We start from the raw sequence: 14866 nt of genomic DNA, 5'->3' as shown, positions 1-14866 counted from the left end.
TTTTGCATTGGGGGCCAGGAGCTTCAACTTACGCCTCTGCATAGAACTGTCACCATCTAATGCTAACCTTAAAGGGGTTGTCTCGCGGCAAACATCAAAATTTTCCATTAGCCCATTCCCCCTGTCACCCCCCCTGGCATAAAATAGCAATTTAAAGCGGTTTTTAAACCGCTTGCTACTCACCGATCCGACGAAATATGGAGTTATAAAAATCTTCTCCCTAAGATGGCCGCCGGTCCTTTCCCAGGGATGCACTGCGGTTTTCTCCCAAGGTGCACCGCGGGTCTTCTCCCATGGTGCACCATGGGCTCTGTGCGTTCCATTGCCGATTCCAGCCTCCTGATTGGCTGGAATCGGCACACGTGACGGGGCGGAGCTACGATGACGACGCGGTGACCAGCTCTCCGGCACGAGCGGCCCCATTCACCAGCCAGAAGCACGGACTGCGCAATCGCGTCTAAAAACGCCAGAAGACATCAGAATTAGACGGATCCATGGCGACGGGGACGCTAGCAACGGAGCAGGTAAGTGAATAACTTCTGTATGGCTCATATTTAATGCACGATGTATATTACAAAGTGCATTAATATGGCCATACAGAAGTGTATAACCCCACTTGCTGCCGCGAGACAACCCCTTTAACAATATGTTCACATTGTTTTACAAAAAGTCCAAACATGTTAAATGTTTAGCTTTCGCTTTATTTCATTATCAGTTCCGGAAGGTCAGGCTGATTATTCTATTACGTCCCTGACGAGTGTTAACGCACCACGCTCAGAACAGACATAAGGCTGTGTCCACACGCCACGACACTGTCACGTCCGTCTGGCAAGCCGTGACACTCGCTTTGTTTGTCTGCTTGTGCTCCGGTTGACAACCTCATGGCGCAGATGTGAGATTTGGCAGTGCTATGTGAATGACACCTACTGCGTCCCTCACATCTGAGGAGGCGAGAGGGGCAGACTTTGCGGACGACAGGCTGCTAGCAGAGACAGTCCGGTCTACCCACCAGACCGCTCTGCCTCATTTACATGCAGCGCTGGAAAACTTTAAACTCTGATTACTAAGGGATGCTTTTATTAACAGACCAACAAAAATAACTGTGGTAAACTGAGGACCGTCAATATTGTAGCGCTACTCTTGGTTTACATTACTAAAATCTGATGACAGGTTCTCCTCAATTTTAATTAGGGTCTTCGAAAAAAAAAAGAAAGCACTTTTTGGTTCTTTCAAGTTACTTGATATATCACACATTTCCTTTCTGCAAGTTAGCAGCTTTGAAAAGTATTATTTGACATGCATTATACAACACCTCAGAAACAGAACTGCTGACTGGCTAAGAGGGATCATGCGATACACCATGTGACTCCATAGATCTAGAAATATCAGCCTTCCCATTTAGCACTTTGAGGGCTGTTTAGTGGATATAACTGTATAGAATCATATAAACCCTAAAGTATGATATTGATGTTAGTAAATGAAAAATCTATATATGATATTCTGGAGTATCAGATATAGATACAAATATAAAAGTCACTTTTTAGATTTGTCACCTCTCCTGACATGTCATGTTAGTAAATAATTGTATTTCCAATGAAATAATCTTAAAGCCTCTTTTTTTTGCAATATAACTCTGTGTGGTGCTGTTCCTCTGTTATTCCTCCTAGAAATGAATAACTAAATTGACACCTGGGAGTTACTAGTTGGGGGGGGGGGGTGTCCTCATACAGGCTCGCATTGTCCAATCAGTGCTGACCTTATCAGACAGTGTAGGGACACACTGCTATGACAAGGGAAATGGTAACACCCAGCTGTCAATTCATTTATAAGTATCTAGGAGGAAGAACAAAGGAACTCTAAATATGTTCTGGAATTGTAATTTCATTGGAAATACATATATTTACGAAAGGAGGCTTCAGAACTGTCATTTTATGGGAAATGTAAACATTTAAAAACTAATGAAACCACAGCACTCCAGATCTAAGATGTTTTTATTCTGCAGAACAAGTGCATTGCATCATGAGCAAGCACCCGCATCCTTTAATCGGCTACAAGTGGTGCTGCCATTAGCTTTATTGTATTAATAGAAATATTTACTAAAGCAGATGTTTCAGGAGAGCTGACAGGTTCTCTTTAAAGGTGAAAGCTCATGGGCTGCTAGCGCTTATACAAGTACTAGCAGCTGCCGCTACCACTCACGCGTTGCTGATAATTGCTTGGCTGAACCAGCAAATCACAAGTGCTAATGTAAGTTAAAATGTGGGTCTATTTCATGTAACGGTTTGTTGTTTGTGTGTGATTAAAAACTTTTCTTTCTTACTAATATGAAGCCAAAATCCCAAAATCTTTATATATATTGTAGAGGTGCGGAGCACAGAATGGCTTGTAGGGAAGGGGGGGGAGGGGGTTGACGACATGCTAATTCGAGGGACAGCTGCATGGGTGTGTCTGGAAGAAAGAAAAACTCCAGACACTCCTGCAAAAGGAGACAAAGTAGCTACAGGAGCAATAAGCTTGAGGTCTGGTGCGGACCAGACCGTGTCCATCATGAGTCTGACAGGGGAGGACGCCCCCTAAACACTCCAGGAGGGGTAAGTGACAGGGACACTGCAGGTTGAAAACTCTGAAGTTGTGTTGGATTCTGGTGTATATGCAGTGCGTCAATACTGTGAACCTTTGCTGGGAGCAATAAAACTGGCAAAAGTCAGATGTTTTAAGGAAGTCCAGGCGTCCAAAGTCTCTGTAAGAGTGGTGCCAACTATCTTAGGTGGAGAAGATGGTGGTCCCCATGAGCAAATAGCCCCCAAGTTACCACAATATAAATGGATTTCTGTTGTTTACTAACAGCCAAATGACTGGATCAATCTTCAGCAAATTTGCCAAATAGGTAAATCAGGCACTTCGGAAGGTCTTAGACCCTGCTTCAGCTCTCTAGGACCTACCATTCCTGACATGCTCACAAATAATTAGAATACAAATGCAAATATCAACTTCAATCTCTTTGGGATGTCACTGGTGATGTGTTAAATTTTTGCACATAACAACCCAGCCATTTTTCTTTACTCACCATAGCAGTATCTATATCTGTATCTATACTGAATTTGACTATTCTCATAAATTGTCATTAGAGACCACGATACGCATTTTTACTTGCCTCACTGATGGGCTTTAACCATTTCCAATCCACTGACTGAAGTCTTCCTACATTCTGATTGAAGCTTGTACAGCTCCAATGTCAGAAGACGTCCAACAGGGTATTCTTGCCATCTATTGCCAGCCACTCTGCTTTCGGATCCTCTCATGGCAGCATTGTATAACAGCAAAAAGAGAAAGCCTTTTAGGAAACCCTGAATCCAAAATTGGATTGGAAAGGGTTAAACCTACATATTCATCTTTTTAAGCCAGTGGCTTAGCTAACTATTGACAGCCAGGCTCCTGCTCCAACAACCAGTAGCAAAGAAACCTGTCAGTTTAAGCACTTACATTCCACATTATATAGCAACTGCAACATGTAAGCAGTTGACAGGAAAAGGGGGCTCCTGTCATCCATTGGCACCACGCAATGCGATCTCAAAGTACCAAATGGATTCCCATGGCAGCTGGAAGCCTGGAAAAAGCCTTCATGTCTGCCATGTAACTCAGCCTATTAGACCCCGCCTCCGACAGAGTCTGATAGGCTGCTGTCATAGACTTAGTAGAATGCAATACCTAAGAAATACCATGTACTATTCTGGCAATCAAAGAATTGCATCTTTAGGGACTAACTCATAGTGTCAATAAAATTCAGTAAGGTTTAATATAAGACAACAATCCAGTTTAAAAACAATTATCATTTTTCTCCATAAAAAAGTTTTAAATGGATGAAATACAAAACAATTGTAAAAAAAGCAACACATTATGGGTATTACCATGTTCGTAACGACCCTGACAATAAAAATATGTTATTTATCTCGCATTATGAACGTCATAATATTAGTTGCACATGCGTGTAATGCTTCCCATTGAAATCAATGAGAAACACGTACCAAGAATCAGAATTTCAAAGAAGCGAAAAAAAACCCACACATTGACAAGCGCAATATCAGGCTGGGTTTCTCGTTCGCCGTGTGAAGGTAGCCTAAGACTATGGGGTAAAATCCTTTTAGACCAGTCATACCTCCAAAAAGGTACCTTGTACTTGGGTGAAAGACTCAAGCAAAGACATGAAGCAAAGTATGCGGCTGGTGCCCGAGCTGTCGCAACCTCTCAGCAGAACAAAGGCCATCTTGGGCCTCGTGTGGCGCAGAGTGTTAAGGCAGCACAATGCAGTCCTAAGCTCTCACTCACAACCTGAAGGTTGCGGGTTCAATTCCCGCGTGGTTCAGGTGGCCAGCTCAGGGTTGACTCAGCCTTCCTTCTGAGGTCGATAAAATGAGTACCAGGGGTAATAAACAAATTACCTGAAAACGCTGCAGAATAAGTTGGAGCTATACAAATAACACGTCCCTTCACTTCCCATCTTTGCGTTTGTATTCCGATTTTTCTTTTTACGAATGTCAGAAATGGGAGGTCCCAGAGATCTGAAACCCGGTCTAAAACTTCCAAAGCGCCTGATTTACTATGTGGTGCAGACTGGTCCAGCCTTTTGGCCGTGCATAAAGAGCAGACAACAGAAATCCGTTCTTACATATAAAGATATGATATACATTGCTCGGATTAGAGAATGATTTACCTTTTTTCTGTCAAGTGAAGTGACTGTGTAGCTTCTGCTGCATCTCCGTGATTGTGCCCTGAATAATGCATAAGTTGCAGGGGGAGTAAACCGCCATGAATCACATTACAAGCAGGTGGTTACGCTGATTGTTAATTTTGATTGAATAACAAGACACATGGCATCGGGATAGCGCTGTAGTGAAGGAGCACAATGAAACTTCTGCTCTGCTACAGAGAATAGATAGGGGTTACTGTGTCACACGCATTACATCCTCGCTGCCATTTCCACTGCAAAACACAACGGCTATTATAATTCCGAGCACTGCAGTATCACGTCCAGCTGCTGTCGTGTTAGGTATGTCTACAGGCAAGATGCTGGCACTGCAATTCTCTCCTGCCATCCTAATCCACTATATCTCCTATTAGATTTCAAAATACATAACAAACTAGACTTCACACTCATGGAAACCATCATCTCTCACTATTCCTTTTCTCTGTCTCCCAGGATCATTAGTGTAATAAAGAACATGTTCATTTATAGTATCTCATTTGATTGCTAAACACAGGAAGTGGAAATATCAGTGTTTTAGGGTGAAACGCACAGTGTTTTTAATGGGAAAAAAGCAGCGTTTTTTATGGTAAAGAAAATATCAGGGACAGAAGTTTGGTACTAGAAATCAATAAGAAATTGCTATGCTTGAGTTATTGTTACAGCATAGCTTGCTGTGCTATACTGTTTGCACAACTCCTATTGACTTCTGTTGGAGTTGCAGAAACCGTGTAGGACGGGGGGCTAGACAATTTCTTTACTCCCGACTACTCTGCCACTGCACTCAGGTTAGCTGGGTGTAGGGGAGGGCAGAACAGAAGATAGATGCGGGTCCCAGACGTCCGACCTGCACCTATTAGACTTTTATGGCATTTCATATACATATGTTATTAAGTCTGAAATGGGAATACCCCTTTAAATAATATGGAAAGCTCTCTAAGGCCAGGCTCACATGGGTGGACCGGATGATAATGTCACTTATGTCTGTTTTCTCAGCTCTCTAAGGCCAGACTTACATGGGCGAACTGGATTCTGCATGCGATCCTCTGTACCTGGTTTTCTTGTATTGTGCATGACCGTGAAGGCTCGCCGTCGGTCATGCGCATTACAGTTTTTGTGTTTTTTTGTGTTTGTATTTCACGCACCATTACTTAGCAATACCGCAGGTACCCGTGGCCCACATGCAATGTTAATATGTGCTGTGGGTCGAATGGCCTCTATTGACTTCAATAGAGGTCATCCGTGGCAAAATAGAGCATGCTGCAATTTTTCCCCTGCTCACAGAATATGCAATTCGCATCTGTTAGTGTGAGCGGAAAAGCAATTTTACATGCTTTTCAATGCCCACGTTTTGCAGCAGATTCTCCGTGACAGCACCAATTGCGGATTTCGCAAATTGGAATCCGCCCTTGTGAGCATAGCTAAATTCTCATCCTTCTTCCGGAAAATGAAAGCCTAAGGCTCTAATTCTATCAGGGTGTAACATGTCATAGTGGAGTCTCAGAGCAAAATTTAGAATAAAGAGCTATTCTGTAAGGAAACGAAGGGCTTATGTTTACTTGGATTTCCGTGCTGTGTACTTTCCTCCTTTCATTGAATGAAGCCAAATAGCAGAACCCCATTGCACTTGTGCGAACTCAGACAAAGTAGTTAATATTTTATTACTAGTAATTATTAGGAAATTATAGTACCAGCGTTTCTGGTAGCGCAATGCACCACACAGCAGTGCTACATGGTACATGCATTATGATCCTCACACATCAAACACGCAGGTATACTACATCCATCCTGACCCCACACATTACACACACAACACATTACACACACAGCTCTACTACATGCCAAACACAGCTGTAGTACATCCATTTTGATTCCCACACATTGCACACACAGCTCTGTTACATTGTACATTCATTATGATTCCCACACATCACACACACAGCTCTACTAAATCCATCTTGATTCCCACACATTACACACACAGCACATTACACACACAGCTCTACTACATGCATGCTGACCCCACACATCACACACGGCACATTACACACACAGCTCTGCTACATTGTACATTCCTTTACATCCATCTTGACCCCACACATCACACACACAGCACATGACATACACAGCTTTGCTACATCCTGATTTACACACATTGCACACACACAGCTCTGCTATTTCACAGATCACCAGACTCCTGGATACAGTGATCACCCCTGCTTATGTGATTCCTGACTCCATCCACACAGGTAATCACATGACAGTGATGTCATCACTGGTCCTGGTACTAGCTGCTGTCGGTTTATCCAGTATACAGTACTTTCTACCAAACTGCACAATGGCTCCTCCCACAGCAGTGATGTCACCGCGGGTCCTTCAGCCCACCGAATCTCTTATCAAATTGCAAAATGGCTCCTCCCACAGCAGTGACGTCACCACAGGTCCTGGTGGCTGCTGTTGGTTTATCCAGTATCCATTACTTTCTACCAAACTGCACAATGGCTCCTCCTACAGCAGTGATATCACCACAGGTCCTTCAGCTAACCGGATCTCTGTGGTGGCAGTAGGTCAGTGTCTTCTGTCAAGACAGCTAAGTTGTGTCTGAGATAATAACTGCTTAGTTGTATTCTAATTATGCTATTTTTGTCCTCCCCTTTTCAAGAGCCCTAACAGTGTTGTTCTTCTGTCGGTCAGGCTCTGTGTTTAATATATTTTGTAGGACCTTTGATGATGTCACCAGGAGCGGAGCATGAGAAGCACTCACATACTAACTGACAAGTGGTTGTTAGCAGTTTGATGGCTGTAGCTACTTCATAGGTTGTTCACATTGCTTCTAGAGTATAATATGAGTTAGGTGCTGATATCTGCACTGAGAATGAAAAGCTATAGACTGATCTAAGTTTGCTTAAAGGGGTTGTCTCGCGGCGAAAGCGTTTTTTAATTTTTTTTTAAATGGACCCCTGCATTATGCCCTGTGAAAAAGAAAGCATGTGTTAGTTTTAAACAAGCACATTGCACTTACCTGCATCAGCGTTCTGCATCTTCTTCTTTTCTTCTTTTAAAGATGGCGCCGCTGGTCTTCTCCCACGGTGCACCGCGGGTCTTCCCATGGTGCACCGTGGAGTTTCTTCTTCTGTCTTCCGCGTTCCACTGCCGATACAGCCACTTCATTGGCTGATCGGCACCACGTGACGGAGGCGGAGCTACGATGACGATGCGGTGACCAGCTCTCCAGCACGAGCGGCCCCATTCACCAGGCAGAAGACCGCACAGCGCAAGCGCGTCTAAAAAAGCAAGAAGCCAGCGAAATTAGACGGATCCATGGCGACGGGGACGCTAGCAACGGAGCAGGTAAGTGAATAACTTCTGTATGGCTCATATTTAATGCACGATGTACATTACAAAGTGCATTAATATGGCCATACAGAAGTGCTTAACCCCACTTGCTTTCGCGAGACAACCCCTTTAAGAGAATCCCCTCATATTTTTCATACCAAGTGATGGCAATGAATGACCCAGGACTGTATTTGGACTAGGAACTGAAGAGCTAGTGCCTATGGCGTCCAGCTGTGAGGGGGCGGAGGCAGCACCAGGAGCAGCCAGAAAATATATATATTTTTAGATTTATTTGAGAGGAGGAAGATTTGTACATCTCTGTCTGTAACCGCTTTTTGTTCTGCCTTATAAATACTGTAAATGAATTTAAAAAAAAATAAGTATCAAAAATGGAATCCTGTAAACTTAAGCCATTGACTATTTAACAAATTGTGGGGTTTTTTTGTTGCATTTTTATGGTGTGAAAATGCAATATCCACATGTTAATCAATAGAAAAAATTTATTTTTTATTCATTCAATTCATTTGTTAGAGCAATCCATGCAAGCATATGAGAGACTAATAATGTGAAGACTCTTATGTGGTCTAAGGAGACAAAACTCAATTGCTTATAAATGTTAACGAGGCTGTTTAGGTTCTAGTGCATAATGTTGGCAAGACTGCAAAAAATTAGAACAAACTTTGTTTATGTCTGTTGCTGAGTTAGAGGGGTTTTCTCATGAAGACGAACCCTGTTCATATGCCCTATTAGGCCACATCATTGAAAGGAGGACCTCCTTCTATGAGCCGCTTTGTATGCATGGCTTCCATTCTGGCAGACTTGAGCTGTCCTTGTATTATGCAAACGGCCACCATGTAATACTATACTTCCACTACATGCCTGTCTGCGCATGGCTGCCATGGCCAAAATAATAGGCCTCGCAGGAAACGGCCAATTGCTGCTGCACCTACATTCTGTAAGGGTCTGCCTCTAAAGAGACAACCCCTTCCTTTCATAGAGAGTGCCGTATACAATATACACTATTGTCATCATCATAACCGTGGACTTAGATAAAATGCTGTAAAATATACACTACAGCTGCTGAAGGAGCTCTTTAAAAAAAAAAGCAGCACTCCTATCACATATCAACTTCTGTGTTCCGCTAACAAACGGCAGCAGACATTGACGTATCTAATTGTGACATCTAAGTAAGTGGCCGCCAGGAATGCATGCACGCTCCCAGAATGAGGTAAGAGGCAGGGTGTACAGAAACAGAGTATAGAAAGCAACAATGAGTCTGCTGTCCTATAAGGGCGGCTGCACACGAGCAATCCGGATTCAGCATGCAGGAACCCGCTGCGGAACCCGGCTGTGACCCCGGCCGGCAACCCCATGTATCTGCTAGTTCTATATTGTGGATGACCGTGGATGCTCACCGTCGATCATGAGCAGTACAGATTTTTTCTCTAAATGTTTGTATTTCCTGTGCCCTCAATAAGTGATGACGTGGGTTACCTGCAGCCTATCCGCAATGTCAATGGAGGCTGTCCGGATCCTCAGCAAATATCCGTCTGTGGGCAGGAGCCCTAAGACTTTACTTACACACCTCCAAGGGCCACTCTAGCGAGAACACATTTTCCATCCTTGTACCCCTCACGTGATTGCCTGTCACACTCTAGAGGTCTTCTATGTATATTCCAGTCACTTCCATGCAGCGCAGCCTCCTATCAGATGCTTATCAGGCACTATCTAGATGTTTAGATTTTCCCTGCTTTTTCTTCTTTTATGCTCTGCTAGCAATTCCATGATGCATCGGCACAGCAGCTACAGCCAGTAGCATCTCTGCCTGCTGGGAGAACAGTGTAATTATTATTAGCATGTACAACCACCTAAATAAGACAACGCCAAAAGAGTACAGCCATCGCCTTCATTACAACTGTGTGACAGGAGCATGAGCAGTAAGGACTCGTTGCGTATTTCGGTCTATAAATACATGGCGTATTCACAGACCTGAAATGTTGATTCTGTGCGTATTTCTGGCTATCAGTATTTTTTTACGAGCTTACAAAAATGCACAAAATCCAATCGATTTCTTCTGTAAATACACAGCGAACATGCAGCTTTCCAAGATAGGACATGCGGCATATTTTTTTTCACATGTCCAAAATGTGGGTGAAAACAAACAGTTCTTTTTTAGTGCGCATATTTTTTATATGAGCGTAAATATGCTGATGTAAACAAGCCTCAACTGTAATAGGAGTTACTGTCTCTACCCATGAAGAATGTGTGTGTGCGGAACAGCTCATGTAATATCACCATACAGGAGGTCCTAATAGCTGAAGTACTGACTTCTAGACCATACATATAGACAAGTAAATCCCAGATGATCACAATGAGATCACATGACCATCCAAGGGAAAGGACTGTAGGAGTTTCAGATAGAAAGGAATAACTAAGCAAGGTAATACTAGCCAATTTATATATACTGGAGGATAGTTATATAATGAATGGAAAAAAAAATTGACGGAGTGGCCCTTTAATACAATAGCATGCCATCTTTTTTGCTGAGCGCTATATTTTTAGATTATACTATTTGAAGGCTGCAGTAAAATTTTGACATGGCACAAAATCACAAGTACCATATTTAGAGCTCCGTTACATTGGCTTTATTTACATTTATCCATTACTACTATGTCTACCCTGAAGCTCCGACCAATGCGTGAGCTAGATGGTGTTCATATGCAATAGCAAGACATCTCATCCTAACCAAGGCATTTCAGTACGCCTTCCTGCAATATGGATTTATGACAAAGGGACACTGTGCCCCCGTTTCAATGCCCCATAGTATGATAGGAGGGAGGACATTACTCTCTTGTGGTACCTTTCCTTGCAGCCAATACTGTCAGTACGCCTGACAATAAACGTCACTAGAGTGCAATGGCCTCACTGTCACTGGCACTAATTCATGAAGCCCCGTTGCAAATGTTCTGCTGAATCTTTACCAATTGCACAAAAAATAAGAGTGAACATACTTGAGTCTAAATCACTGGCAGAGTGGCATTATATTGGGAACACATAGACTGCAATATTACTGCCCCTCCTGCTGGGGGCTACATAGAAAGCAATGTGGGTTCCCGTTACAGATGTGTGCTTGAAATAAGACCTGGTCAGTATAGTTTGCATGTAATTTGATCAAGCTATAAAAATCTGCACTATTGTTCACTCCATATAAAAGCATGCACAATGTTGGATTTGGTTTAAGTACTGATTTCTGTTCCATAGGATGATGAAGTTGTCCTTCAGTGTGTCGCCACCATCCATAAGGAGCAGAGGAAGTTCTGCTTAGCAGCTGAAGGACTTGGGAATCGACTTTGCTTCCTGGAACCAACATCAGAAGCCAAAGTAAGAAATTTGTTTTTTTTCCCCCAATCTTTCCTAAGAAATAACCCTGGCAGTCCTCCACTGTCAGTGTCCTTATAATATTATCAAGAGTCAAAAGATACATTGCTAATTTTAGGTTCTTGGGAAATTTATAACTTGGTCATTTATATTATTGTACATGTACAGCATCAGATTCCTTCTTAAGGAATTCTGCCTTAGGTGTTCACAACAGGTTGGAGATCACTGACAGAATTTATGCCTATATATGCTTTAAAAGGGCTTCTACCCTCTTCTCTTTTTAATAATTGTTAACTAGAGATGAGCGAGCGTACTCGTCCGAGCTTGATACTCGTTCGAGTATTAGGGTGTTCGAGATGCTCGTTACTCGAGACGAGCACCACGCGATGTTAGAGTTACTTTCACTTTCATCTCTGAGACATTTGCGCGCTTTTCTGGCCAATAGAAAGACATGGAAGGCATTACAACTTCCTCCTGTGATGTTCCAGCCCTATACCACCCCCCTGCAGTGAGTGGCTGGGGAGATCAGGTGTCACCCGAGTATTTAAATCTGCCCCTCCCGCGGCGCACCACAGATGCATTCTGCCAGAGATCAGGGACAGTGCTGCTGCTATAGGGAGAGCGTTAGGAGTTATTTTAGGCTTGAAGAACCCCAACGGTCCTTCCTAGGGCCACATCTGACCGTGTGCAGTACTGTTGAGGCTGCTTTTAGCAGTGTTGCACAATTTATTTTTTTTCTTGTATATCGGGCGTGCAGAGCATTGCGTCCTCAGTCTGCAGTCATTGCACAGAGTATAGGGCCAGTACTGGTGAGGCAGGGAAAGAGATATACAGGCTATATAGGCAGTTGGCTTTTTCAAAAAAATTTGGGAAAAATACTATATTTGGGCTGCCTGTGACCGTGTACAGTTTACTGCGTGTCTGCTGGGGGTAGTAGTCCTAATTAATACGCAGCTAAGCGTTACAGCAGGCTTGCGCAAAATTGTTTCCTGCCTCTGCTGTCTCCGTTACATCACCGCCGTCATCCCGGCAGAGGGAAACAGTATACATAATATTATACGCTGCCTACAGTATCTGTCTGCTGGGGGTAGTAGTCCTAATTAATACGCAGCTAAGCGTTACAGCAGGCTTGCACAAAATTGTTTCCTGGTTCTGCTGTCTCCGTTACATCACCACCGTCATCCCCGCAGAGGGAAACAGTATACATAATATTTTACGCTGCCTACAGTATCTGTCTGCTGGGGGTAGAAGTCCTAATTAATACGCAGCTAAGCGTTACAGCAGCCTTGCGCAAAATTGTTTCCTGCCTCTGCTGTCTCCGTTACATCACCGCCGTCATCACGGCAGAGGGAATCAGTATACATAATATTATACGCTGCCTACAGTATCTGTCTGCTGGGGGTAGTAGTCCTAATTAATACGCAGCTAAGCGTTACAGCAGGCTTGCACAAAATTGTTTCCTGGTTCTGCTGTCTCCGTTACATCACCGCCGTCATCCCGGCAGAGGGAATCAGTATAGATAATATTATACGCTGCCTACAGTATCTGTCTGCTGGGGGTAGAAGTCCTAATTAATACGCAGCTAAGCGTTACAGCAGGCTTGCGCAAAATTGTTTCCTGGCTCTGCTGTCTCCGTTACATCACCACCGTCATCCCCGCAGAGGGAATCAGTATACATAATATTATACGCTGCCTACAGTATCTGTCTGCTGGGGGTAGTAGTCCTAATTAATACGCAGCTAAGCGTTACAGCAGGCTTGCACAAAATTGTTTCCTGGCTCTGCTGTCTCCGTTACATCACCGCCGTCATCCCGGCAGAGGGAATCAGTATACATAATATTATACGCTGCCTGCAGTATCTCTCTGCTGGGGGTAGAAGTCCTAATTAATACGCAGCTAAGCGTTACAGCAGGCTTGCGCAAAATTGTTTCCTGCCTCTGCTGTCTCCGTTACATCACCGCCGTCATCCCGGCAGAGGGAAACAGTATACATAATATTATACGCTGCCTACAGTATCTGTCTGCTGGGGGTAGTAGTCCTAATTAATACGCAGCTAAGCGTTACAGCAGGCTTGCACAAAATTGTTTCCTGGCTCTGCTGTCTCCGTTACATCACCGCCGTCATCCCGGCAGAGGGAATCAGTATACATAATATTATACGCTGCCTGCAGTATCTGTCTGCTGGGGGTAGAAGTCCTAATTAATACGCAGCTAAGCGTTACAGCAGACTTGCGCAAAATTGTTTCCTGCTTCTGCTGTCTCCGTTACACCACCGCCGTCATCCCGGCAGAGGGAATCAGTATACATAATATTATACGCTGCCTACAGTATCTGTCTGCTGGGGGTAGAAGTCCTAATTAATACGCAGCTAAGCGTTACAGCAGGCTAGCGCAAAATTGTTTCCTGTCTCCGTTACATCACCGCCGTCATCCCGGCAGAGGGAAACAGTATACATAATATTATACGCTGCCTACAGTATCTGTCTGCTGTATCAGCTCAGCATTTAAAAAAATAGAAGCAAAATACTTAAGGCCTACTACTGGCCTTTGGCCACTTGACTGCTTCTGAGCTGTGAATTCCACTAGCTCAGTGATATGCACCTACGTCTCACTACAGGCGTGCGCAAAATTCTTTCCTGGCTCTGCTGTGCGTTCCGTAAGCGAAGTCAGCCTCGAACCACAGGCCAATAAGTGGCACATTTAATTACAGCGTTCTGTTTCTGCTCTACTCGTAATACACCATGCTGAGGGGTAGGGGTAGGCCTAGAGGACGCGGGCGAGGACGCGGAGGCCCAAGTTAGGGTGTGGGCACAGGCCGAGCTCCTGATCCAGGTGTATCGCAGCCGACTGCTGTGGGATTAGGAGAGAGGCACGTTTCTGGCGTCCCCAGAATAATCTCACAATTAATGGGTCCACGCGGTAGACCTTTATTAGAAAATGAGCAGTGTGAGCAGGTCCTGTCGTGGATGGCAGAAAGTGCATCCAGCAATCTATCGACCACCCAGAGTTCTACGCCGTCCACTGCTGCAACTCTGAATCCTCTGGCTGCTGCTCCTCCTTATTCCCAGCCTCCTCACTTCATTACAATGACACATTCTGAGGAGCACGCAGACTCCCAGGAACTGTTCTCGGGCCCCTGCCCAGAATGGGCAGCAATGGTTCCTCTCCCACCGGAGGAGTTTGTCGTGACCGATGCCCAACCTTTGGAAAGTTACCGGGGTCCGGGGGATGAGGCTGGGAACTTCCGGCAACTGTCTCAAGAGCTTTCAGTGGGTGAGGAAGACGATGAGCCACAGTTGTCTATCACTCAGGTAGTAGTAATTGCAGTAAGTCCGTGGGAGGAGCGCACAGAGGATTCGGAGGAAGAGCAGCTGGATGATGAGGTGACTGACCCCACCTGGTTTGCTAAGCCT

The 14866-nt window shown here is 44.2% G+C and overlaps 1 protein-coding gene across 1 annotated transcript in view; it reads left to right on the top strand.

Annotated features, from left to right (window-relative positions):
• The first annotated feature begins 10784 nt into the window (after positions 1-10784).
• The window catches only part of RYR3 (ryanodine receptor 3), a 680585-nt gene continuing 676503 nt past the window's right edge, over positions 10785-14866 (top strand). Inside the window, exons 1-2 of the mRNA XM_066572425.1 lie at positions 10785-10835; positions 11339-11458. Of these exons, the coding sequence (XP_066428522.1) occupies positions 10785-10835; positions 11339-11458 (171 nt within the window). The remainder of the gene's footprint in view (positions 10836-11338; positions 11459-14866) is intronic.

This window comes from Eleutherodactylus coqui, chromosome 6 (genome assembly GCF_035609145.1).
Source record: "Eleutherodactylus coqui strain aEleCoq1 chromosome 6, aEleCoq1.hap1, whole genome shotgun sequence".
Classification (NCBI taxonomy): Eukaryota; Metazoa; Chordata; class Amphibia; order Anura; family Eleutherodactylidae; genus Eleutherodactylus; species Eleutherodactylus coqui.
The sequence above is the reverse complement of the archived record's forward strand: the minus strand, read 5'-3'. Positions and strand labels throughout refer to the sequence as shown.